This window comes from Chelonoidis abingdonii, chromosome 3 (genome assembly GCF_003597395.2).
Source record: "Chelonoidis abingdonii isolate Lonesome George chromosome 3, CheloAbing_2.0, whole genome shotgun sequence".
Taxonomy (NCBI): Eukaryota; Metazoa; Chordata; order Testudines; family Testudinidae; genus Chelonoidis; species Chelonoidis abingdonii.
Genome location: NC_133771.1, coordinates 162,394,735 through 162,422,704, shown reverse-complemented (window position 1 = coordinate 162,422,704; position 27,970 = coordinate 162,394,735). Strand labels below are relative to the sequence as shown.

The 27,970-nt window shown below is 42.3% G+C and overlaps 1 protein-coding gene across 3 annotated transcripts; it reads right to left on the bottom strand.

Annotated features, from left to right (window-relative positions):
* Nucleotides 1-244: 244 nt before the first annotated feature.
* YPEL5 (yippee like 5) lies at nucleotides 245-27,970 on the bottom strand. 3 transcript variants are annotated; one of them, XM_075064284.1, is made up of 5 exons: nucleotides 27,866-27,961; nucleotides 17,911-17,968; nucleotides 16,756-16,834; nucleotides 4,211-4,382; nucleotides 245-1,870 (listed from the first exon to the last, which is right to left on the bottom strand). In XM_075064284.1, the coding sequence occupies exons 4-5, from the start codon at nucleotides 4,349-4,351 to the stop codon at nucleotides 1,646-1,648; spliced, it is 366 nt and encodes a 121-aa protein (XP_074920385.1). In that variant the 5' UTR covers nucleotides 4,352-4,382; nucleotides 16,756-16,834; nucleotides 17,911-17,968; nucleotides 27,866-27,961; the 3' UTR covers nucleotides 245-1,645. The 3 variants fall into 3 exon arrangements, with proteins under 3 accessions (XP_074920385.1, XP_032631498.1, XP_032631497.1); XM_032775607.2 differs by lacking the exon at nucleotides 16,756-16,834; XM_032775606.2 differs by lacking the exons at nucleotides 16,756-16,834; nucleotides 17,911-17,968 and having other exon boundaries at nucleotides 27,866-27,970.

Here is a 27,970-nt window from a genome sequence, read left to right as displayed (position 1 = left end):
CTAAGCGACGTAGTTCTATAGTAAAGCGACTTTTAAGTTAATAGGTGACAGATTTAAGTCACGGGGTGGCCAAAGCACAGCCCAGTGGCCAAAGGAACCCTCAGGAATATGACCCCCCCACCCTCCTGTCTGCTGTTTCAGATACAGAGATAGGGCCTATGGATGCCTTGTTTTGTTGACACTGCTTGTTAGTGGAGTTAAACATTAGTTGCTGATTAACAAAAATTGAAATTCAGGCAGAAACTATATCTATGCATATTTATTTCTGATAAAGAACAGTACATAACTAACATTCAAATTAGGTGCAGCCATTGGGCTCTTAGCAAGTTGTCAGTGTGGTTCCAAGTCACAATGTTTGGGCACCCTTAAGAAAGATAATGGAAAACACTTTTGCCAAGAAGTAAGTAACATTTCAATATCTTAAAATAGTTGACTTCTACAGGAAGGAAGCAGGAATCAAGTCAGTAATTACAACCAGGCAAGCCTGTTCTGCTCATCAGAAAGACAAAAGGTGTAACATCACAATAGAAAGATGCAACAACATTTTGGAGATAGATAAGAGTTTCAATACCAGAAGCAGCATTTGAAAACAAGCAGTTTAAAAAAGTTGCAGGTTGTATGCTGTATGCATAAATGCACATGCTAGCATTCTCCTCCTCCTCCCCTGTAGCTGTGTTTTAAACACAAAGTTTTGGGTTAAAAAAGAAAGCCATTTGAACAAGAATTAAGATTTGCAATAGCTTTGTCTACTTAATGAGGTTAGTAAAGAGATGAAAAGAAAAAAAAACACACATTCACTACTGCAATAGTAGTTACTCAGTAAACCCCTGCATTACAAACAGCTTCTGATTTTTAAGCAACACAAGACTAAACAGATAATTATTACTTTAGATTATTACTATGCTTATAAGTTACATCAGTTAAAAGAAAAAAAGCCAAGCAGTTTTGCCCCATTTCAAAAATAGCTTCTAATCGCAATTATATGGTGAAAGGGACTATACAAATATATGAGGACTGGTGACATCTTTGGGTCAAGAATGACAAGAAAGAATGGGCTCTGTGCTACCGATCAACCTCAACAAGAATATGGCACAATGGCCAGCACAAGCCGTACCAACACTGAACCTTTTGCACTCGTCACAAATTCAGATCTCTTTTCTTAAACTAGTATATCTGGTGAAAGGACTGGGTAAAAAAAGTTAAAAACTTAGATCAAAAATTGGAAAGTAAATTAAAAAACACCTTTCGACTTAAAATAATTTTCTATTGATATATCAGTTTATATGAACTAAAAATCAATGATTTCTCTAACAAAAAGATATATCCAGATTATTTTCCATTCAGCCCACTGTTAGCTGTAGATACAATCTCAGATCTAAGAGATGTAAATGCAAAGGAGAAAAAAAAATTACAGCATCTGTTCAACATTCTCTACAAACAGCTGTTGGGAGAAAAGTAAAAATTAAATGAAGAAAGGAAGTTTCCATCTGAAATTCTCTCACAATCTTTCCCAGTCCATAGTTCAATGAATCCAACTCTGATGCTAAGGTGACAGTGTATACAAGTAGAATTTTTTTGTTTTTTTATTTTATTTTTTATTTTTTGAGTTTCACTGAAGAAAACCAGAAAAGATGCTGACATCTCTTCAGGAATTATCGGATGGAACGTGCTCTTCAAATCCCTCACTCTCTCGTACCAAAGCTCTTTCCAGGATAACACGGCCTTCCTTGTAGCGCTGGCTGTCTTCAGTGGCAAATTCATAGATCCAACCCAGTTTGCTGTTGCAGTTCTTGCAGCTCACATCTCGAACCATGTGGCGGCCAGTGAGCATGACCCGATCTTGAACTTCACTATATTGCAGATTTACCACCTGAGAAAAATAAAAGAGGGATGAGGAGAAGAAGGGTTAAGCCTACCGAAGGCAAGGCTCTTAAAGCCATTTTCCAGTTACTAGGAAATCCAAGGCACCTCTGTCAAAGTACAAAACGTCTAAGTGAAGAGCCTGTGGCACTGTGCATATTGGGCACAGAAACATAACAGGTGAAATTACCAAAGTTCTGCTGCCCATGAAGGCAGAGCTTTCAGAGATCTACCTCACAAGAGTGTCTTGAGCCTACACTGTTTGTGAAGCACAGCGAGATCCTGCTACAAAAAGCCTAAGAGTGGAGTATTATTTAGTTTGCCCAACTAAGGCATAGCAATTAGATAAAGCTACTCACAATGGAACAGTTTAGTACAGGGGTTGGCAACCTTTCAGAAGTGGGGTGCCGAGTCTTCATTTATTCACTCTAGTTTAAGGTTTCGTGTGCCAATAATACATTTTAATGTTTTTAGAAGGTCTCTTTCTAAAAGTCTAATATATATAACTAAACTATTGTTGTATGTAAAGTAAATAACATTTTAAAAATGTTTAAGAAGCTTAATTTAAAATTAAATTAAAATGCAGAGCCCCCCAGACTGGTGGCCAGGACCCGGGCAGCGTGAGTGCCACTGAAAATCAGCTCATGTGCCGCCTTTGGCACGCGTACCATAGGTTGCCTACCCCCGGTTTAGTAACCCCTTGATGTCAGAAGTAATTTCTTGATACCAAACCCATTATTAGCAATGGGTGTGATCACAGGAATGGATCAGCCAGTTTAGTCACTGGAATATTAGAGTTAAAAACTGTTTTCAGGAAAAAAAATTTAGATGATATTTAGAGGCATAAGTCCCACTGACTTTCAACAAAAGTCAATGGGACATGTGCTCTTAAATCCCTTTAGTGCTTTTGAAAAATCTCACCTCGAGAAAGATAAACTGAGTGAGCTGACAAGTGTATGCCTTCCTTTCCTTAATCCTAGCAGTTAAAAACATCCACCTGTACCTTGTTTAGGTAACTAAACATGTGGAACTAGTATAAATAACTTGCTGAAAAGTAACAATGTCTATGACAATTGTAATGGAGATTCTATTTAAATAATCTGATACTTTATAGTGATGCAAGTTGGGGTTGCAAAGATCAACAATCATAAAACTTTAGCCAAAACTCAACTGTTTCTCACAAACACAATTTGGACCCAAAAATCCAACACTTTTTAGGCTAGTATGAAGACAGATGTACTGCTGTCTTTCCTTACACACTTGCAGTATACCAGGGGTTCTCAAACTGGGGGTTGGGACCCCTCAGGGAGACACAAGGTTATTACATGGGGGGTCCCGGGCTGTCCCAGCCTCCACTCCAAACCTCACTTTGTATCCAGCATTTATAATGGTATTAAATACATAAAAAAGTGTTTTTAATGTATAAGGGGAGGTTGTGCTGAGAGGCTTGCTGTGTGAAAGGGGTCACCAGTACAATAGTCTGAGAACCCCTGCAGTATACGGAAGAAGACTTGCACATATGTGCTACTGACAGAACTCAGCACACATTACAGCAGTGCTTTCTGAAACCACGTATAACTAACTGAAGACACTTCTTGCCTGTACCTGGGAGGACTATGCTAACAAAAAAAGTGTTACCAACGTCTGGTTGCTGATGGTCAATTTCAAGAAAATACACCCGATTACCTGGCCGTATTTGTTGAGAAAGCACAGAAAATCTGTGTTATTAAACCAGACACAGCCTAAAAAACCTGGTCTCAACATAAATATTTACCAACACCGCCCCCCACACCCAACTGGGAGCCATATTCTATTCTCAATCCCAACTCTGCAATCTTAGTCAAGATACCAACTTGTACATCGCTATACCTGCATGTAAAATGGGCACAGTATTTATCTACACACTTGCAATAGTGTTGTGAAGTTTAAAGCTATTATAGCAATAGGCATGGTATAAAAATCTGGAATAGATTAGACAAAAAATGAATGTAAATCTCTTTGGAACCCTGCATAAAAAGTATTATTACAACCTGAACTTTACATTATAGAATCCAGAATACTTCAAGTTTAACTGCATGCACTTTGGCAAGATACTAAATTCACAATCCTCCCTGTAGCCTTTCAAGCATTAACTCCAATAGTTTAGGCATTTTATGGTGAAATTTCAAGGACCTAAAGAGCAAGTTAGAAAGAAAAAAACACAACACTCTTTAAACAAAAATCACAACAGCAGGATGTCAACTGAATCCAAGATTTAACCATTAGTGTGATGATCGATTCTTAGCCCTCCCACAAACCTGATTTTCAAAAGCAGGAAGCTCTCTCTCGTGTTATCTAATTTCTTACTAACCTTATTAAAAAGGAAGGCTCTTCCTGTGGCCCCTGTAAAGCGAGTTGATATGAGCTCAGAGCGATTGGTCAGGATTGTATCACAGTTTGCACAGGAGAACAGACGAGTGCCACCAATATGGTCCAGGAAAATTCTGCCCATTTTTATAAGTTCTTAAAATTAGACTCAAGACCTGAAAGCAAACAGAGATATTTCATCCATACAGCAAATTCACATAAGACTTCCTCTGACACATGGCCAGAGCACATTGCAGGGCAATTCAGCTGACAAATATATAAACTCTTTATGATCTATTAAATACTGAACTTACAGTTTGTGTTGATCCTTTATTCCTTAACCCTGATGGAAATAGAGAATAAGAACCTAATCAAAATCAGGAGGCTCTCTCCTAAATGTTCTTCTTTGTCCCATCAGGAATGCATTATGAAGAAATCAGTAAATATACAGCTGGCAGATCAGAACTCTGTAAAATTTCCAAATGGTGGGCAGCTTTTAACTAAATCTCTCAGTTTGACTTAAATCAACATTGTGCAGCTTATACCCCGACACAATATTTGAAGGGGGAGGGGAGAAGCACAGAAACCCAGAACAACCTCATCTTGTAATTTCCTTGCTTGTATGTGGCTCAAGCTGAATCCTTAACCCTTAATTTTAAATCAGATTTTTAAATCTCATTTCCTTCAGATTTTTGGTAGAACAAAAATTAAGAGTTTGTTTTTAAAAAGGTGACCATCACAGTGACACTTCTGTTGTCACAGCTCACCATCATGTTAGTACAGGTATTTGACACTTCCATTATAAAAAAAAGTATTTCTCTGAGTTTGATCAGACTTGATACATGGCTAATTCAACTGATATGATAACTGAATTGTCTATGCACTGGGTATGAAAATCCTACCCAGTCAATTGCCTGAAACACTTCAAGGAGGACCAAGATGGTGTCAATACAAGAATGTGTGCATAATATAGTGTTTAACATAGTAGGCTGAAGCTGAATTCAAGCAAGATTGAGGTTATGCTGATAGGGAGAGGGAGATGCTCAAAAGGATTTGCCACATCCGTACCATCCTCCTCTAGTAAAAGAACCAGCTCTCCAGTCATTAAGACAGTTAAGTCTTGGGGTCCTTCTGGACTCCTTGATACTCCAAATAACCAAATTGCTAAGAGTGCCATCTTGCACCTATGGGTAGCCTGAAGACTGCACCCTTGTCTATTAGACTGATTTGGCCACAGTGATACATGCATTCGTTATCTCCTGATTACTGCAATTTATCATACCTATCAGTGGCGCTTTGTCAGGATCAACAGCTTCAGTCAGTTGAGAACACAGCAGCTACTTAGCAATACACAGTACTGGACAGCATATCATACTCAACTCTCTACATTTGCTACCCATGGAAAAAAATCAAATTCAAGGCCTTGATCATGAGCATGGGAGGACACAGTTTTCGCAGCAGCTGGCCTACAATAGTGAAACTCTCTTTGAGCTCATTAGAAAGACAATAAATCTCATTGCATGTTATTTTGAAGTTAAAAACTTCATATAACTTAGTGTGTATTTATTTTATTCATTTAGTAAGGAAATGTTACATGGCAGAGTAACTTCAGATACCCAAGATAATTGGGGAAAATGTTTAAACTTGTAAGACACTCCAATAACATGATGTAAGAACTTAAAGTAAAGGTTTTCATTTTATTCACTGAAAGGTACCATGACCTATCAAAAAATAAAGATGTTTGCCTGAACCTTAGAAAGTTGCAAGGATATATTTGTTTCAAGTCCAAAGAAAAATTATCAGTACCTCAAGTATAGATAAAAGCATTTATTTGATTTTAAGATTCTCTTCTGGTACATGTAAATTCATTATATAATATGGGCTATCTTAATGTAAATAGCATATCAAAGGGTATTGACCTCTGATATAGACCACTATCATGCTGACCAATATTATCTCACTGTTTCTCTGTACTCGCCCATAGGTCTGTCTGTATCCATCTGTTGTCCTGTCTCATATTTGAGGCAGGGACTGTTTTTCTGTTCTGTGTTTGTACAGCACCTAGCACGATGGGGTCCTGGTCCATGACTAGAGCTCCTAGGTGCTATGGTAATACAATTAAATAAGAAGTTGAGATATTTATCATAATATTGAAGTTATTTTCTCATTAACTTTTATAAATCTCCTTGAAAGCCTACAACAAATCTGTTTATTGAAAAAGAAAAAATGCCCTTCACTGCACTTGTATACTGATTTGTTATTATACAACTTTATTATACAACTGCCGACACAGTTTTGTTGCATTTTGATCACTGACGCAGTTATGTTTTAAAAGCAAATACGCTTTCTTCCTTAAAAATAAGGAATTGACAGGAAAAGGCAGCATTAAATAGAAAATTTCCCTGACTATCCAACCATACATGTTTATTATATTAAGAAAATCGTGTGTGCAGTTAGTGAACAAAACTGGAAAAAAAAGTCATGGGTTTTCAAACAAACATTTTCATAGCATGAAAGGTAATGTAAGATTGTCTCAGACACCTCACCTCCCATTCAGTACATGATTGGCATTAATATGGAAAGAAGTGGTCAGCCCATGGATATATGCTATGATCATCTATAGCGATTATTTATATAGAACAGTAATATTAGGAAAGAAATGCATTTTTAGCTGTATTTTAGAGCAATTTAGCAGCAGAAGTAAAGAATTAGCACCATATGACAGCACTGCGCAGCCTATCAATGCTTCAGACGCCACTGTTTGAGAACCTCTTCTCTAAAATGCCCTTGTAGTGCAAAGCATGTGAGCCTTGTTTGTTTAAATGTCTGCTTAAGTCTGTTGCATGCAAGTCAAGAAATTGCTTTTGAAAATGAGATCTGTGCATTTTCATAGATTTTTAACTTTGTTTCCAGACTCCAAATCTAGGTCAGCCAATACTGCATTTGTGAGATGGTAAAGTACACTGGATAATAATGTATGTAAGGACCCAATCTAACTTCCACTGAAATCACTACCAAAACCTCCATTTTCTTCACTATGAGCTGGATAGAGCTCTAGTTAATTTTACAACGTTGTTTTGCTTTTAGGAATCCTATATCTAATACTGCTGCAACTATTGTCTTTTGAAATGGACTAGTCTCTAGACAAGTCAGATCAAATGTGGGAGTATATGATCAATTCTATAGCAAAACAGTGAATGCCTACTGTGACCCTAAGAACCCCTATATTCACACCCTACACACTACTGTAATACTCTGCACAAAATATGCTTTGTAGGTATCATCTGAAAACTAATAACTCATTGATCATTAATATTCTTAGAAGATGCCATATACACAGTGTGTATTAAGAGTTATGAACATATGCTAGGATTATGACTGAAGTGTGATTAAACCAGGCATGTTTAAAATGTATTTAAACCAGGGAGCTGGGAAACGGGTCTGCCTTAGACAAAGGAACGTGTGTTTGATTCTCTGACTAGCCCGGTCTTCATGCAAAAAAAATAAAGGTCCATTTTTACTTATTAGGTAAACAAAGCTATTAAGCTACCAAGTGGGTGAAGAAACAGCAGAGAGCTTTCTTCCTTAACAGACTCCATGTCACTTTCCTCACATCTTGAATAAACTTTACTTAGAGGGATTACCCAAGCCCAAATATCTACATTGCAATGTTATAGCTCCGCAGCCTGAGTCAGCTGACCCAGACCAGGTGTGGGTGTTTTATTGCTGTGTAGACGTGTGACTTGCCCAAGGTCACACAGATCAAGCACTAAGCACTGGACTAGTCTCTCTTTCTATTGATTTCAACAGTACTACTCACAATTGTAAGGTTAACTAAATCATAACTATTTACAAGATCAGGGTCCTGAGCAGTTAAGGCCAAACAAAGCTGTGAAGCTCCATTCAGACACTGCAAGAGAAAAGAGGAACTACCTCAGGGTAGAGACTGTCCTTCTACTGGGTGTTTATACAGCACCTTATAGAGTGAAGCCCCGATCTGATCACAGTAGGGCTATGGACCCTACTTTAATACAAATAAGAGTCATCACAACATGCCCTCCAACACTTGTACAGTCCTGGAAAAGTACTCAATACTGTAACAGACATTTCCACAGTGGCAGTCTTCTGCAAAAGAGCTATTCCACAGCATAGCCCCTCTACACACAATTGCCTGTGGCCATTTCCTCCTTTTCTTGCCATATGTTAGTAGGACAAGGGTAGGAGCTGAGCACAGCAGGACATATTGGAGTGCTCTGAACAAGGAAGGAATGAATAGAAGTACAATCAGATGTACTCACCCAAGTTACTGAGCCTGCAAAGAACAGTAACTCACATCTGCGAACCACAGCCTCAGGCTGTAATGATTGTGGCTATTTTATTCAAAACCCTATGCTCCCTCCCCATCTAAGAATTTATTCTCTCTACTGAAGCCCTGATATGCCATTCCAATAAAACTCATTCATCTTAGGGTTTGGCTACACTTGCAGGTGTGCAGCGCTGGGAGTTAAAGCTGTCTTCGTACAGCTGTGTAGGGAAAGTGCTGGACTGTGGCCACACTGACAGCTACCAGTGCCGCAGTGTGGCCACATTTGCAGTGGTGTTGGGAGTGGTGCATTATGGGCAGCTATCCCACAGAGCACCTCATCCCATTTTGGCACCGTGGGTTGTGGGAAGGGGGCAGAGGGTGCAGGTCATTCTGCTTCCTGTCCCAACGCCCCGTGATGCATCGCTTCACATCCCAGCAATCCCTGTTTTTCCATCCACGTTTGGCGCCATCTTGACTCTCTCAATGGTTTCTGTGCAGCGCGATTTCTGTGGGAAATGGAGCCCGAACCGCTGGGGAGTATGCTGACGAGTGTTGCCAGCACATCACATCTGGCAGTTGAGGTATTCCTTAAGATACAAAGCAATGAGGAGTCGGATGATAGCGAGTCGCCTGACGTGTATGACGCTAAATTGCTTCTGGCATTCACGAAAATGCTCAGTACCGTGGAACGCCGCTTTTGGGCTCAGGATACAAGCACTGAGTGGTGGGATCACATCATTATGGAAGTCTGGGATGATGAGCAGTGACTGCAGAACTTTCAGATGAGAAAAGCCACTTTCATGGGACTTAGTACTGAGCTCGCTCCCACCCTGTGGTGCAAGGACACGAGATTGAGAGCTGCTCTGACGGTGGAGAAGCGGGTGGCTATTGCAATCTGGAAGCTGGCAACTCCAGACAGCTACCAATCGGTCGGGAACCAGTTTGGAGTGGGAAAGTCGACCGTTGGAATCGTGTTGATGCAAGTTTGCAGGGCCATTAATCGCATCCTGCTAAGAAGAACCGTGACTCTGGGGAATGTGCAGGACATTCTGGATGGCTTTGCACAAATGGGTTTCCCTAACTGTGGAGGGGCAATAGATGGGATGCATATTCCTATTCTGGCACCACCCCACCTGGCATCCGAGTACGTTAATCGGAAGGGGTATTTCTCAATGGTTCTCCAGGCGCTTGTGGATCACCGTGGGCGTTTCACTGACATTTACACAGGATGGCCTGGAAAGGTGCATGATGCACGCATCTTTCGGAACAGTGGCCTGTTCAGGAAGCTGCAGGCAGGGACTTTTTTCCCAGACCGGAAGATCACAGTGGGGGACGTCGAAATGCCCATTGTGATCCTTGGAGACCCCGCTTACCCGTTAATGCCTTGGCTCATGAAACCGTATACAGGGAAGCTTGACAGGAGCAAGGACCGGTTCAACTACAGGCTGAGCTGGTGCCGAATGACTGTGGAGTGTGCTTTTGGCCATTTAAAGGGGTTCTGGAATTCTCTGTATGGGAAGCTAGACTTGGGGGAAAGCAGCATCCCTGCGGTTACATCCGCGTGCTGTACCCTCCATAATATTTGTGAAGGGAAGGGTGAAACATTCAGTCAGGAATGGACCTCCGAGGTTCAACGCCTGGAGGCTGAATTTGCACAGCCAGAGAGCAGGACTACTAGAGAGGCCCAGCACAGGGCTACAAGGATTAGGGATGCCTTGAGGGAGGAATTTGAGGCTGAAAACCAACAGTAATGTTTGGTGCCTTGCATGGGAGTGAAATGCAGTGGTTACAATGTTAGTAGGAATCTGTTTTTCCTAAGCTGATTTGCAGTCCTGTTTCTTTCCTGGGCTAAGGTATCTTTGACTTTCTGCATTAATAAAGACTGTTTCCAAAGCCAGGAATTCATTTATTGAAAAGAAAATAACTTTATTGACAGACATACAACATTTTGGGAACCTAAAAGGGCAGGGAGGTGGGCTGGGGAACAGTACAGTCACAGGTTTGAATATGTCCTGTCTGGAGTGCTGTGCAATGACTGCTGCACTTCAGGATGCCTAGACTGCATGGTGATGGGGGTTGAGTGCAGAGGGTAAGGGTGGTAGTTCTCAGGGCTGGTTGGTGAACGTACAGGTGCTGGAGGCAGCTGGTGGTGGTAAGAACCTGGATGCTGGGGAAGGGGGTTTTGAGCTGACATTGGGGCACAAAGGAAAGAGTTTTGGGATGGGGGGCGGGGGGTTGGCACGGTAGTGCTCTGCCTGCATGGCTACAAGCGCCTGGACAGAGTCCGCTTGGCACACCAGGATGCTTATCAACTGCTTTGTGCTTTTCTTCCTGGCCGCTGCATTTTTCTGGCGGATCCTACTTTCCCTTTCCCTCCAGTCCTGCACTTTTTGATTCTCTGTGACAGAGTGATCCATAACCCCTTGCAGCAGGTCTTCTTTGCTTTTTCACAGCTTCTTCCGGTGGTTTTGGAGTCTTTGAGCTGTTGATAACACAGGCAGCCCAGAACACAAGGTTGCTTGTGGAAAGGCGAAAAAGGCAACACTTAACAGAGGCAGCATTGTTTATATCTCAGACAGTTATTCCCACACAGTGAAGGAGTAACATTCACAATGGCATAATTTTCCCATACCAAAGAGAGCACACACAACCCACAGGAGCCCCGAAATGGTGAGTAAGGGGGACTAATTGCTTCAGGGCTGTACTGTCCTCAGGGTTTCTGTGCGTTGGGGAAAGCAAACAGCTGCAGGGGGCACCTACACTGAACACTCTCCGAACATTTTCCACAGGAGTTGATCCTGGAAGATATCTCGCTGCTGTGGGTCACCTGGGAAGAGCAAGAGGGTCTTCAACAACAAAAGGGATTCTGCCCTGGCCCCTATGCAGCTTGTCTGTGTGCAGCAAATGGTTCCCCCCCCACCCCACCCCTCGCTATTCCACATCATGCATGCAGAAGCCTCCCTCCTCTCCTGAAAAATTTCCATCCTAAAAATAAAAGCTGCTTACCAGGAACCCACTCCTCTGTTTGTCCTCCACCAATTACCGGCTGCTGCGACTGGCTACCTTCCTCCTAGCTTGAGAAGAGTTCCTGGCTGCATGCCTCCAGGGACTCCGGGGTGTCTCCCCCCACCCCAGTACCCTCACTCTTGGTTTCCTCCTCCCTCCTCCTCCCTTTTCCCCCCCACCTCCGCTCTGAAGTGTCCATCGGGGTCCTCGGATTGGTGGTGGGGTCACCCCCAAGTATTGCGTCCAGCTCTTTGTAAAAACGCCAGGTTGTGGGAGCAGCGCCGGAGCGGTGGTTTCCCTCGGGGGCTTTGCAATAGGCACTCCACAGCTCCTTCACTTTAACCCTGCACTGCAGCGCGTCCCAGTCATGGCCCCTTTCCAGCATGGCCCTTGATACCTGCCCAAAGGTATCGTAATTCCTACGGGTGGAGCGCAGCTGTGACTGCACAGCTTCCTCCCCCCAAACACTGATGAGGTCCAGCAACTCGCCATTGCTCCATGCTGGGGCTCGTTTGCCGCATGGAGGTATGGTCACCTGGAAACATTCACGATTGCACTCCATACCTGGCTGAGCAAACAAGAAGGGAATTTTTAAAATTCCCGGGGCATTTAAAGGGCAGGTCACCTGAGGCCAGGGCAGTAGAGTTTGAACTGATGAGCAGAGTGGCTGAACAGGCATTCTGGGATACCTCTGAATACCTCTGGAGGCCAACAACAGCGCTTTTGGTGGCCACAATGGCAGAGCAGTGCTGTATGTGCCTTGCAAGCGTGGACGGTGAGCGAGTTGCAGCGCTGTAAAGACACCACCAGCACTGTAATTCTCCAGTGTAGCCAAGCCCTTAGTCAATACTTGGATAAGTCACTTAGTATTACCTCTGTGGTAATACTGTGAATCAGCAGGATGGTTACAGATTAATTTTTCTGAGTCACTTTAATACTTATTTTGTCATGTCCCAAGCGTGTCACAATTTGTCATATGCAATCATGTAGTTATGCTTCACTATTATACACAATGCTAAAAATCATCCAGGATGCTTTAGTTCCGCTAGTAAAGCAGACTGGGCCTCAATACTTTGCTGCCTGTTGCAGAACCTGGCAACACTATAGCTTCACGTACATAATAGTGCAGTTAAGCTTCAGATGCTATTTCACGTAACAACCAACCCACTTTCCAGAGGCTTTGGAAGTAGACAGCTTGTATATAAACATTTTCTATTTTTAAAAAATGGATAGCTTAAAATGTCTTTTTGTCTACCTGGGTATTTCTAGGCACCATCAACAAAGTAGCTGAGCAATTCTCCTAACCTGCGAAAAGGAACTGAAGTAAGTTAGTTGTGTTGAAGTTGCCAAGATATTGAAAATTAGCCATTAAGTATGCACAGAAGATACCCAAACAGCAAAAGGAGATAATGAAGGATAACACTGTATCAAACAGAGGAATATGTTTTAAAGTGGATTGTTACTGAATCATTTATCTTATTTCCATTTCTCTGTCTCTCAAAGAAGCTTTACAACCAAACAACTTTTGTTTATACAAGCTTAGTTAAAGTACTACTTTTTTTATGTTTCAGGTCAAGAACCAGTTACCAAGAGGAATCACAAGAGAATATCTTCCTTCTCTTCCCCTACTACTGCATCGCACAATTAGTTTGGTGCATTATGTGTGAGAGGAAGGGTGTTTGGTTTTCTTGTGAAGATCAGATATCGGACAACCAGAGACAGGACACACCACTTGGACACTTGGTCTGATCTGATATGGTGAATCTTAAGATAAATATTTTCCCACTTCAGATTTCTGTTTCTAGAGGTTCTCTCTCCTAAACAGAAATAAGTTCCTTCACAGGCATGAAAAACTAATTAACACAGAACTCTCACAACCAATCTAAAACATACTTTTAAAGTAGATGGCAATGATTTTCTTGTATTTCTGTGTTGCCACTTTGTATGGTAACGTGGTTTGTTTGGTAATGAAATAAGCAGCCTATTACTGAACAGAAGTATTTTACCACAGGTTTTGTGTATTAAAATGTTTGAATTACATGTTTCTCAAAAACCTTATTCACTGTTTAAGTATATACAACTTCAAGGCAGCAGTGTTAAGAGTCTGCATCTCCTTTTCAATCAGCATGTACTGTGCTTCTTTTAAACAGTAAATAAAGCAAGTCTCTCTACTTGATAAAACAATTTCAGCATTACAGTTGAATTTTAAGTGGCAAGATATCCCCTTCTAGCATGGTTTTATCTTACTTGATAAAGGAAGGGAAGTAAAAGCAGCAATAAAAAAGTTTAAAAATTTTGTAACAAATGGAAAAACGGTGAAGCTGATAGCGAAGAGTAGAAGGCAGTATACCGGAAATGAAAACAACTGATAAAGCAAACTAAAGGAAGCTGTGAAAAAATCCATAGCCAGTAAGCTTAAAATGACAACAAGAAGGAATTCTTTAAATATAACCAGGAACAAATGAAATCCCAGCAATGGTATAGGCCTGACACTGAAGAAAAATGATAAAATCATCATGAAAAGGCAGAAGTATTCAATAAATATTCTTCTTCTGTATTTGGAAAGAAGCTGGATGGCGTATTCATAATTTACAATGATAATGAAATGCTGTATTCTTATAGTAACTAAAGAACATGTAAAACAGCAACTATTAATGTTAAACATTTTTAAGTCTGCAAAAATGGATAACTTGCATCCAAGAGTATTAAAAGAATTGGCCAATGAGCTCTCTGAACCATTAATGTTGATCATTAACATATCCTGCAATACTGAGGACGTTCCAGAGGTCTTGAAAAAAAGCTAATGCTGTGCTAATATTTTTATAAGGGCAAATGGGATATCCTGGGAAGCTACAGGCCAGTTAACCTGACATTGATTCTGGTCAAAGGCATGGAAAGGTGGATACAGGATGCAATCAGTAAAGAATTCAAGGATGGTAGCATAACAAATACCAATCAACATGGCTTTATGGAAAACAAGTCTTGTAAAAAAAAAGGATATATCTGATGAGATCGCAAGTATGGATGATGATAAACTGTGGACATAACCAACTTAGACTTTGGTAAGGTATTAGACTTAGTCCCTCATGGCACTGTAGTAAAAAAAAAAGCGCTATACAACTGCGGTGAACTGGGAATGTTCTTAATGTTTTCTCTGAATACTGTGTTGGTGCCTCAGTGTCCTCTATGCAATTCTTAAGTATCTAGCAGAGCAAAGGGCCAGTGTACCTAAATGCCTGACACTGTCTCCTAGGAAGTGATGGCCTGGGTCCCTCCCCTGCAAGGTGCCAATTGAAGGTGTTGGAGACAAAGAGGTCAGGTGACCTCCTGGCCCGGGAAAGGAACTGAGCAGAGGAGGAGGGGCTGGAGAGGTTTCCTGTCTGGAGCTGGCTGGGGGCGAGGAGTGAAGTGCAGATGTGGGGTCTGGTTCACTGCCCCCCAGAATGGACCCGGTCAAGGGGTCCCATTCGCGGTACCTACAAGCTCTCCTTTAGACTGTGTCCCTGTCATTGAATAAAACTCTGTTTTACTGGCTGGCTGAGAGTCACGTCTGACTGCAAAGTAGGGGTGCAGGACCCTGTGGCTTCCCCAGGACCCCGCCGGGGCGGGCTCACTGTGAGAAGCGCACAGAGGGGCAGAGGATGCTGAATGCTCCAAAGACAGACCCAGAAGGTGAAGACATGTGAGCTTCTTGCCCTGAAAACAGTCTGCTCCAAGAGAGAGGAGCCTCCCCAAAGTCCTTACTGGCTTTGCGGGGAGCAGTTCCAGAGCATCGCCCAGGGACTCCGTGACAACAACATCAATGTCACACATATTAAATGGATTAAAAATTGGTTAACTGATAGATCACAAAAAAATTAACTGGGGAATCATCATTTAATGGTGTTGTTTCTACTGGGGTGCCACATGTATCTCAGTTCTATTCTATTCAGTATATTTATCAATGATCTGAAAGAAAATATAAAATCATCGCTGGGAACATTTGCAGATGGCAAAATTAGCGGAGTTTTAAATAACTGGGATAGGTCAGTTATACAGACTAAGCTGGATCACTTGGAAAGGAGGGCTCATTTGAACATCTGTTTTAACATAGCACAATGCAAGATTATACCTCTACCAACAAAAAAAAAATTATATATGAGGGATTGCCTCCTGAAAACAGACACTGAAAAGGACTTGGCAGAGACACCCAACTAAACAGGAAACTCCAGTGCAATTCTTAGCTAATAGGGTGAATGTAATCCCTGGAAATATAAGCAGAAAATATCAGCTAGTGTAGGGAGTTCATATTACTACAGCATTAGTGAGAAAGACACTATGCTCTAGCATCTAAGGATGTTGAATAATTGGAAAGGGCTCAGAAGAGAATTACAAGAATGATTTGAGCTCTAGAAAACATGCTGTATAGTTAGAAACTTAACCTATTTAAGTTTATCCAAAAGAAGGTTCAGAAGTGACTTATTCATGTTGTAGAAGTACTTACATGGGGAAGAGATTTCTGACAAACTACTTTTTAATCTAATAGGAAAAAGGCACAATGATATACAACAGTTGGAAGCTAAAGTTAGGCAAATTCAGACTAGAAATAAGGCACTCAGCAAAGGTAATTAAACCAAAAGAACAAATTTACCTAGAGATGTGATTCTCCATCACTAAGTTTCAATCAAGACAGGATGTCTTTCTTGAAGATATGCTAAACTCAAACAAAAGTTTTGGACTTCATGCTAAAATTAGTGGGTGAGGCTTTATGGCCTGTTATGCAAGAGGTCAGACTAGATAACCATGAGGGTCTCTAAAAATCTATGACTAGCAATTAATGTATTCCTTACTAAAGTTTCTGACTACCATTTTAAAAATCCACACACTTATCTTCCCCATTATAAATTTTAGCCTTACTCCAAGAATAAAGATCTGGAATACTTATCTGGGCTCTGGATTTATAACTACTAGATAAAAATCCAATTTCAGTAAGTAAATGAGAGCCTAGCTGGACTGCTCTGAAGTTTCTCATGCACAGCTCTTTAGGTTATTATATATAAATCTAGAAATTAAGGTGAAATACAGAATTACCAAATGAATGCTAAAAGAAAGGCCTTAAAAAGATGATTTGATCTTGAGTATCCTGGACAAGCTGTATTGCTAACAAGGAGCAGGAAAACCCTAGGAAAACTCTGAACTTGCATTTGAGATGCTTCCTTGACATTTTTCAGGTAAGCACCAGTTTAGCACTAACTTACCTGCAGAACACACAAGTTGAGGGGATATTTTGCTGTGGACAAAGGCTGGCTGCCCTTTCATACATACTGATGCTGAGCCCTGCAGAGGAATTTGTTTGGAGTATAGTCAAGTATGTCTTGAAACCACACAGCAGAGACAAAAAGCTGCCTTTGGGCCTTCCTGACTAGCATCCAGTGTCCCTAAATGCAAGGTACAATATCATCCAACATAAGTGGTCTAATTTCATTTTTTTCAGATTTCACATCCCATGTAAGAGGTATGGGGTGTATATTTATTCAGTGTCTCATGCTCACAGTGGGAGTGTGAAGTCTCTCTCCAGTGACTATTAGAGACTAAGGCCTTAATTCTGCAGAAACTAATGTCTTCACTGAAAAAAGTTTAGACCTCCAGTTACAAAAAACAAGGTTCCAATGAAAGAAGAACCAGTCCAGCTGCAATGGACTTCTCATAGCAGTTCAAGTTCTCTGCTGATATTCATAACCCTGGAGGCAGCAGCAGAGCTATCAAGAATCATGCCAGTTCCATGCTGTTCTTGAGGAAGCTAGCACCAGAATCAGGTATCAGACACATTTACAGGGAAGGACTCCAAAGGAGTCTGAGGAATAGGTAGAGACTTCTTGTACCCCAGCCCTTTCTCAAAGGAGCTATGCAGCCTCCAGTTGTTCCTCACCCTCTAATAAATGTGTGCAAGTATGCAATGTCCTAATGGAAAAGTTTACAGATTTTAACAGAACAAACATTAAATTAGCTGCCCAATATTCAAGTGAATATCAATATTCTGAATCAAGTGATTCAAAGTCAGTAATAAAATATGAAACTTTTAACCTCTTGGTCAAAGTAACAGTTCACAGCAATTGTTATGAAGTGAATTGCAAGTGTCAGCTCAGGGCAAATAGCTGTCACTCATCAAGCTATTCACCTAGTGGTCGCATACTGACTCGAGAGTACCTAACGGGGTACTTCACTGATGTTTGCTCTACCCATTCCACTCGCACAAGCAACAGATGACAGAAAAAGATAATGCAAAATAAAACTTTATTAACCTTTTAAAAGCATGGTAACAATTGAGACATTTTTAGTCCCACAGAGATTCACCTAAAAATACACCAAGTGCTGATGTCTATTTTGACAGACACCTGAACACAGAAACTCACTTTACCAGAGATTGTTCCAGCAGTCTGGATACTGTCTCAGCACCATTTCCAACCACTCCTGAAATGTAAGAGAGAAACTAAAAAACATTGCTAATAGAGAAGATGCAGCAGTACCAGATCTTCTGTCTTCATATTCCCAAGTAAATTCATTTACTTTCCCATGGCCCTCCAGCACTCATTGTCATTCCCAGGAGGAGAAGTGGTACATACCACAGGAGCCACATTCCCTTAGGTGGGGGAGAAACTCAGTGAGCCACAGAGAGGCTCAAAAGATGTATTCACTCTGGATTCAAGTCCAGATCATTTCACCTCTCTATCCTGGAGAGGGGCTTGAATGTGCCCAAGCAGCTGTAAAAACTGCCAACACTGCCAGGCATTAATTAAATGTGTCAAGTTTCTTTTCTCACAGGTAAAAGAAGCATTACCCAAAGAAACTAGTGGCCCTGCCATTTATTGAAACCAGGAGACTGAGTCTACATAAGATCCATCAAAGAAAGACTGCTCTGGCTCCACACTGGAAAGGCCCTTACCAAGTCCTGCTAACTACCAGCACCACTGTTAAGTGTCAAGAACTGACTGCCTGGAGCCATGCTTCTGACTGCAAGAAGGCCCCTCTGCCTTGAGATAATTCCACTCCTATAAATGATCAGCCTGTCTCTTCTTTTGGTATTTCTTTCCTCCTTCTGGACAGCAGGAGAAAAAGACAAGATGATGTGCTGGTAACCTCTCCCTGGTCCACTTATAGAGCTAACCTGCATTCAGTATTTGCTACAGAAACCAAAGTATTACACGGTGATGTCCTAGTAACCTCTCCCCACATGATGCTGAGCCACGATTGCATCAGGAAAGAAGAAAATACTCGTTCCGCTGAAATTGCCAAAGTCCAGGAATTCCTAACTACAAAAGACATTAAGAACTGATCCTGGTGAAGAACAAAGAATTATACACTGGCAGGAAGAAACTTGTGGGACCGATGCTTGGGAATGTGGTATTGATTGAATTTTGGGGTTTATTCTACAGGCTGTGGCCTGTGTTTTTGGATGAGTAACTTCAGCATATATTGCCCTCCCTAACTGAATTTTAAATGACAAATACCAAAGGCACCTTGTTGCCACTACCCTGCCATTTCCTCCTTTACACTATTACCCGTATAACACATCAAAATACAGACAATGTCATATATCTGATAAAACCCAACGGCCAAGGCCTTCACACTTTAGTGATTTATTTAAATATTGTTTGGAAAAAATATTTTTAAGGTTCAGAATATTCCATATAAGCGATCAATTGAGTGGAAAAAGACTAGTCAGCAGAGATAGAAGTATAACATCATTACAATTGAGCTTCAAGAATTTGACATTAAGGTTTTATAATAGGATTGATGTAATAGCCATTACAGGGGTCTGTAGTATGTCAGGAGAAAGGAGTCCTTATTGTTTTGGCTACCCAATTAGTAAATAATCAGACTCCGTGTTCTGCCACTGGATATTTTACTTGTACTGAAATGACCCAGAAGCTATTGGCAGAGATGGTACTGAATATCACTGAGGATGGGAAGGTATTGCAGTGGGATTGGCATGTTCAGAAATTCAAGAATGACTAGCTAATGGCCATTCGGAGTGATCTAGAGTACCAGGCGTGGCCCACTGCCCTTACAGACACTTCAGGAATGTCATCTGATCTGTGGCGATGGAGATGTACTTGGAGATTTTCTGGGTGGAGAAGCGGAAGTTCACAGTGCTCCTTCCAAGCATATGGACAGGTTGGAGGGGTGTGGGCTCCCACATACCAAATCCTGCCAGGTCCGTGGGGAGGATGCATGTGAGATTGGTTAATTCACCAAGACATTTGGGAAATTAGACTACCTGGTATGCCTAATCAATTTCTAGTCTGGTGTTATCCCAGGAGCACAGACATTTGGATGGGGTTAAGGAGTCAATGGATATTTTAGCCGTTAGAACCTCCACAGCTTCAGTGTATATGTAAACTGAAGCCAGGAGAAGTTGTCACTGTTCATGACAACGTTTGCTGGGAGGATAGGGAACAAGGAACTACCCTGACAGGACACTTACAGCTATTATTAGTTTGAAAAAGTGTGTATGTTGAAGCCACCACGTTGCATGATATACATTTTAATCTCACTACTTCTGCAGGCAGTCATATTATTTACTGGCCTGCAGATAAAGCTTTATGAGTAGCCCTTAGTTTTCAGATACCCTTTAACTGGACTAGCTTAGTACCTGACTGGTTTCAAAATTTGCTTTCACTGTCACCAGAGATTCAAAGAATCTCTGAATTACAACGGCAAATTCATATGCTTCAAAATATGTATCAAGTTGAAAAGAATGTCTTTCATACAGCTTATAGTGTCGACTTTATGTACTAAGTATGATGCATTGTACTTTGTGACTAAAATTGTACAACAACCCCATCATATTACCATGGGAATGTTAATGTTTGTATTGTTATTTAGTTTAGGATTATGTTGTTGTTGTAAAGGACGTGATAATAGTAATATCTCTCATGTCCATGCTAATCATGCATTGTCATTGCATCCAGTCAAAACCCCTAAGGTGGAAGCATTTGATGTAGAATCTGAAATCCAAGGCTTGATGCAAACAGAGGTTTAAAGATGTTAGTTGTGCTAGAACCTCATCCCCCGCTTTTGTGCAAGTAGAGAAAGATCTGACAGGGATTTGAAGGGAATTTCAATGCAAACAGTCCCCTCTGTGAGCAATTGTCAGGCTAAGCTGTAACCCTAATAATGCGAGATTTGTAGAAGCAAGGATTGTGTGAGGTGAGTGGGAAAGAACTGTGTGAGAAGTTGTTGCAACCTTGAGTCAGATAAGTATGGAATGTAGACTATAGTTTAAATTGGTGAGAAAAATAAGATATCAGGATGACCAATGTATAAACGTAATGCAGCTCTTACACATTATTGTTTGTAACAAAAAGTATAAATGCTTGCTGTAATTGTGTCAGAGAGAGACCTGTTTAGCTCTCCCTCCATGCAATTGCTAGAGATAATAAAGTAGCTGACTTAGCTGCACACAACCAGAGAGTGAGAACTCTTTCTCTGACACGTGGAACTCCTTGCCAGAGGACGTTCTGAAGGTCAAGACTATAACAGGGTTAAAAAAAAAAAACTAGGTAAGTTCATGGAGGATAGGTCTAGCAATGGCTATTAGCCAGGATGGGCAGGGATGTGTCCCTAGCTTCTGTTTGCCAGAAGCTGGGAATGGGCAACAGGGGATGGATCACTTGATGATTACCTGTTCTGTTTATTCCCTCTAGGGCACCTGGCATTGGCCACTGGAGAGGTTACTGGGCTAGATGGACCTTTGGTCTGACCCAGTATGGCTGTTCTTATATTCTTATGACATATTGATTAATCATATCACACAATAAATGGATAATCAACTAAAAAAATTGGCTACAGCTAGCAGGGTATAAATCTGCCCCTCATGATGCATGCATCCTTATGCTGGACAGAGCAAGCTGAAGCAGGCAATGGAACAAAAGTGAATAGGTATAATACATTATAACAGACTTATTAGATATTATGCATGTGCTCTAGAAAGCTGAGCCAGGAATTTTAAGGTAGATGCCATGACCAGACCTGCTAAATCAGGGATCGGCAACCTTTGGCGGGGGGTTTACCCTTGGTGGGCTGCATGCCAAAGGCTGCCGATCCCTGCGCTAAATCAACACCCGCCGCATCAATTGCAGCAGTGCCAATCTACTAGCATGTGTAGACATGGCCCTAGTGAGTCAATATAGTGTTTGATGTTGCAAACAAACAAGACAGCCTGTATCAAAGAACTTGGAAGATAGCACAGCTGACTTGTATTATTATCTGTATTACCACGTTCTCGATCGCCCCTCACATCAGCACAGCATCACAGACATTAACATATGTGCCCTCACAATATCCCGGCAGGGTAGAGATATTTCTTCCTTTTTACAGATGTGCAAAGGAGACACAGAGATGAAGTGACTTTCCCAATGTGACACAGGAAGTCCATAGCCAGAAATTACATAAGTCTCAACACATTTAACCACAAGATCACCTTTCCTCCCTGATTTTTCCAAGTACCTTTGATGAGCAAAAATTAAGGGCACATACATTACTATTTTGTATTCAGTTTGAAAATTATTTTAAGGGAAAAGAATAGTGAATTTTAGTCTCCAGAATCAGCCCCTCAGCAACTTTCACAAAGTATTACACATTTTAAATAAAAATAGGCATCTGAATGATATTTAATCAACTTCAGTGTCCAAACAGTACTAATCTTCACTCTGAAAACACCAATGTTTTATTAGACGTTTAAAATAAGCCTTCAGTTAAAACGGTAAAAAGATGAACAACTGTATTCACATATAAACATGCAGAAATGATGTCTACTGGCAGGAAGGGGACTTAGATATTTCAACAGTGTATCGCCACTAAAAATTCGCTTATACACTGGAAGATTTTAAGGTAGATAAAAGCCCTAAAATTTAAGGGAGTCATGTCATCAAAACTTCATAGTGTAATATTTCATCTATATACCTAATAAGTCATTTTTAAATACCACCATACTAACTAGGTACCCAATGCAAGAAAAAAAACAAACACCCGCCCACCCCCCCAAATCACACAAATTGATTATTTTAGAGGGGAAACTTGTCTAACTTTAAAAATACTGCTGTAAAATTGTGGTGGTTCCCAATAATGACTGAAAACGGAAGTACAGTATTTGGCAAGTTTGTCTGAGACTACCAGTAACATTTCTGGTCTTGCTACCCTACCTGCTTGATGGAGCTTTCAGGCACACCCTACATCGCATCCCACACAATGGCTGAAGCCCATTTTTGAAAAAGTTAATCTATGGGGAATTAAATTTGTAGTTTATAATATGTTTAAATACTTTGAAAACTAAAAAAGGGGAAATAATGGGTGACAAGTTTACAAAGGATATTTCTGTAGACACACAACATTAGAAATGATGACTAATGCTTAAAAGTGACATTTTAATTTCTAATAATTACTACTAGAAGACAAACTACAGGGGGAATATCTTGTACATGTTTGTCATTCATACTTAGCATGTTTTTATTTCTTTGTTGTTTCCTTAACCTAATCTTGATATTGCATTTTGCTCTGTGTATGGAAGATGCAACAAAAGTATTTTCCAAATTCTAGCACTATACTGTTTTAAAACAGATCCTTTTTAAAAAAAGAAACAAGCATGCCATATATTACTCAAAACTATATTGGTTCTCTCATACTAATTTAGGCATCATAAATTTTGTGTTTACATACAGACATTACTTTTGATTCCCTCTTCGCCTCAATTAAAATCTCTTCCAGAATTAAAACACTTGGAATAAATATTTTAGTTTCTTGAAAATCCATGTCAGACAAAAGAGATCCAAATCCAAAATTTGTTAAGATAAGACTGTCTGTTAATATGACTGCAGTGAAATTCTTAATAATCAGATGACCAAGATCATTCTAGCACTGAAGAAACCGAATACTTTACATAAAAGAGTCAGCTGTCAAATAAGGACACAGAGTTTACTTAAGGCTGATTCAACATCTCGCATGACAGATGGAATGAGGCTTCGGAAAGGCATAAATAAAAAAAGATGCTTTTAAACAAATAATGTTTTTTATAAAGTGGAGGGGTGGGCGAACAGGAGCAGAAACATAAAGCCACACATCATTAAGGCCCTAATCCTGAAAATGGCTCTGTGTAGGTAAATGCTAGACCGGGGTCTCAAACACGTGGCCTGTGGGGCTATTTCCTGCGGCCCGCCCCCCCACAGCCCACTTCCAGGCTGGGAGTGAGTAAACTACACCTACGGGATTGCCCCCCTCAAGCCCCTCACTGCTCCCTGAAGCAGCTGGCATCCCGTCCCTGCAGCCGGCGGGGGAGAAGAGGGAGAAAAACAGGGAGAAGTCCATGTGTTGCCCTGGTTCTAGGGACCGCCTCCCCCCCCCCCCAGCTCCCATTGGCTGGGAACAGGGAACCGCAGTCAATGGGAGCTTCAGGGGAGGTACCTGGAGGAGCAGCAAGTAGCACATGGAGCCTTGCGGCCCCTGCGGGAGGGAGGACGCAGGGACATGGTTCTAGCTACTTCCTGGAGCGGAGTGGGGCCGGGAGCCTGCCCTGGGCCCGGTGTGCACCACTGCCACCCCGGAGCCCGAAGCTCTTTTGCACCCTGCCCCCCAACTCCCTGCCTGCACCTGAGCCCCCTGCTGCATCCCACACCCCTTCTGCACCCCAACTCCCTACCCTGAGCTCCCACCGCATCCCACACCCCTCCTGCACCCCAACTCCCTACCCTGAGCCCCCACCGCATCCCAAGTCCCTCCTGCACCCCAACTCCCTGCCCTGAGCCCCCACATCCCACACCCCTCCTGTACCCCAACTCCAGGCCCTGAGCCCTCTGCTGCATCCCACATCTTTTCTGCCCCCTGCTGCACCTCAACTCCCTGCCCTGAGCCCCCGCTACACCCATCATACACCCTCTGGGGCAGGGAGGGGGTGGAGTTGGGGCGCGGACTTCAGAAAAGAGGTTGGAATGGGAGCAGGGAAGGGGTGGAAAGAGGCAGGGCCTCATGGAAGGGGTGGAGTGGGGGCAGGACCAGGGGCAGCAGGGGTGTGTGTCAGTAATGCGGCCCTCGGGCAATGAACTAGCCCTCATGTGGCCCTCGTGGTCCTTTGAGTTTGAGACCCCTGCGCTAGACCCACACAGAGCTGTTTTGACTTCAACAGGGGTCTGTGCAGACAACTGGGTCTACCCATGCAGAGCCATTTGCAGGACTGAGGCTTTTTGGATTGTATGAAGCCTCACATAGCCACATATCTGAAGTTTGAAAGGTCAGGAAATAGGTTTGCTTGCAAGACAGCACTTCACTTCAACATGATTGGTGATCACAAAATACTTCCATTACTTCCTGCACGCTGAATGTCTTATCATGAGCGGGCTACACAGGGTCAGATGGTAGGAGGGCAAGGGACATGGGAGGAGAGAAGAAGAGAAAGGAAATCAGCAAGTTTATATCCACATTAGACAATACATGGGGTCACTAACCAAAGAAAATGACTATGTTAATGGTTAAACAGTTGGGAGTATTACCTGAAGCTACAGAAATGATAACAGGCATGATAAGCCCTCCTGAATGCTATAAAAACATTTTTTTCCCCCGTTTGCCATATTTAGTGTCTGCATAAAAGAGATTATTGTTTGACAATCTTCTTAACTAAGTTTCCTTAATCGTGATCCCAATACATAACTCATCAGATCAAAAAATGTTAGAAGTAATTTATTCTTCAACTATTCTACCTTTTGGTATTTTCACTTCATGCATTTTGGACAGTGAAAAAAAGAACAATTTCAGTATTGCTTTCAGTCAGTGCTACTGTCAGGGTCCCACCTTTGGCTTGCAAAGACGGTAGATATTGTTTAAACCTCCCATACGTATTTTTCCTTAAAGAATTTAAACTGTCACTTTGTTTCTGAAAAAGGGCTAAGTTTATCTAAAACGACTTGGGTATTAGCTCAGCTCTACACATTTGTCTGCCTTAATTAACTCATTTCTGTTTGTGAGCTCTCTAGCAAGAGAGAACTTCTTAAAATATCAGTTATGTTCTGGGTCGTAGTCTTTGGGGCAGAGTAAACTGTAACCAGCTACGTTCTGCAGTGTGGCCCAGGGCTGACACATGGAATATGGAATGTACTATTTGCATCAAGATGGACAGTGAATTGCTGGGAATCTGAAGGCTCCAGGAACCTTGATTGCACGTTAGTGATGTACAGCTGCAGTCTGAAACACTTCCTGTTTAGGTACTTGTATAGCTCTCACCATTGTAACATATCAGAGGGGTAGCCGTGTTAATCTGGACGTGTAAAAGCAGCAAAGAGTCCTGTGGTACCTTATAGACTAACAGACGTATTGGAGCATGAGCTTTCGTGGGTGAATACCCACTTTGTCGGATACAGGACTCTTTGCTGCATTGTAATATAGTGATACTCAGACCTCAGTGGTTCAAGAGCCAAATCAGCGATCAACATTACCCAAAAGAGCAACAAAGCTCCAGGAATCTATGTAATCTCCTTGGGAATTACATGTATTTGCACACAGAACCACAATAAAGTTTTCATGATTTAAAAAATTGTAAATTATTTCTATTACCTTTTTTTAAAAAAAAGGAAACCTAAACTGTGGATGTAAACTACCTCAAAATTTTTCCCAATGGTAGAAAATACACACTTGGAAGGGAGTTTTGAAATAAGGAATGTTATATACGCAAGGTTTGCAGTTGCCACAGTAATTTTCAAAAGGAAGTTAAGATTATTCTGTTTCAGTTCTTCCTGTTTCATATACACTTTAATGAATGTGGACTGTTCAAACTCTAGAAGATAAAAAAAGGACACAGAGCCTACTCCCCTCTGATAAATGTTTTTAGTCACTCAGACTGCTGCTATATTTGGCAGTGAGCTATGCTCTGGCTAGAGCAACAGTATCATTACTGCAGCACTAGAATCCTTCTCACGGAGCACCCACTGCAGATTGCAAGAGCACACGCCACTGCTTTTGCTCATAGCCACAAGCCCCAGAACATACAGTGCAGCCTCTATTATCTAAACCTAAACTGTACACAAAGAAAACCAAAAGCGGGGGGGAGGGAGGGGGAAGAGAGAAGTCTAACAGCTGATACTGGTCATGTGGACTGCTGGGAGCCAATCAGTAAAGGTTCAGCCTATGTCTGGTTTGAGAATGAGGCTCTACCAGAAGCACAATTTGACAACAAATAAGAGGAAACAGCTGACATGAAACACAAAAGTCCTGTGGGCCTGAGTCACAGGTACCATACTACCAAGGGGGAGCCAGCAAGAAAAAATCCCTCAGCAGCAACCCCATAGGCAATCCTTCTTCTCCCTACCCATCATTTAGACACTCAGCAGTATTATTGTGTTTGTACAGATCCCAGGTCTGGTGCTCCCTATATTTACCTGATGGGAGGACTGGTCAGGAACGGAGGCAACTGTTGCTGGATGGAAAGATTATTAACCCAAGAGACTATGTAGCTGAACCTATTTACACTGGGGAGGAAATGTATTAATGCTGAGCTGGAGGAACAAAGGGGTAACTAGTCCTAAAGAGTTATCCCTGTACCTCTTAAATTTGGGGCTAGGGAATGATTAATCCAAGGAATGATTCTCCAGGTACTATTTATCTTGCGACGAACAGGAGCTTAGGAGTGATACTTGGTGGCCGGGTAGTTTGTCTGTTTGCGTATGTGTGTGTGTGTGTGGGGGGGGGGAAGAATAGTAATAAAGTTAAACCACATTCACAATAGGAAATGAAACCACCCCCGTGGCGCAAGCCAGCTTCCCCTAATAGCCACAACCAGCCTATGTTTGTGCGGGGTGTATTGCGCTGTAGGGCACCGTACTGCTCTGCAGGGAATGGGGGATAATTGTTTAGCTGTTATGGCTGGTGCAGCCTGGAGAAGGGCACTGTTGTTGGGCGGGGTGCGGTGTTGGTGCTGTGGCGCCGGTTGGGGCAGGGGAGGAAGTTGTGTGGCGCTTTGTGGTGTCGGAGCGATTGTTGAGCGGGGGAGGGGATGTACAGGGGCCAGGTTGCTGTGGTGCTCGGCAGGGGTACGGGGGTCTTGCGGCTGTGGCGGTGCAGGGCGGAGGTACGTGTGGGGGGGGGGGGTTGTGACGGTGCCGCCTCTGGGGATACGGAGGTTGCTAGGGAAGGTCGGGGGGGCTGCGCCGCCTGACGGTGAAAGCCGTTGTGAGGAGGGAAGCGGGGCCCCGCACCCCACACCCGTACCGAGCAAGTCAGGGCCTGGGGCCGCCTCACCCCGGAGCCCACAGCGCTCTCGAGGGGTTGGACGGGCCCCGCAGTCGCCCCCCGGTGTCCAGCCTCGTCCCCCACCCGTAGGGCCATTACCTGGCAGGCGGCGGCCGGAGCGGGTCGGTGTCTAGAGTCTCCTCTCAGCTGAGCTCCACAGCTCGATCTCGGATTGTCTGACTCGGCCCCCAGAGGCCCCGCCCC

What these genes read in the sequence shown, in the direction of transcription:
- YPEL5 (XM_032775606.2), bottom strand. Translation starts at nt 4,351, where the DNA reads ATGGGCAGAATTTTCCTGGACCATATTGGTGGCACTCGTCTGTTCTCC. An exon ending in GAGCCTTCCTTTTTAATAAG is followed by an intron (nt 1,871 to 4,210) that starts GTTAGTAAGAAA and finishes TATTTTTCTCAG; the next exon opens with GTGGTAAATCTGCAATATAG.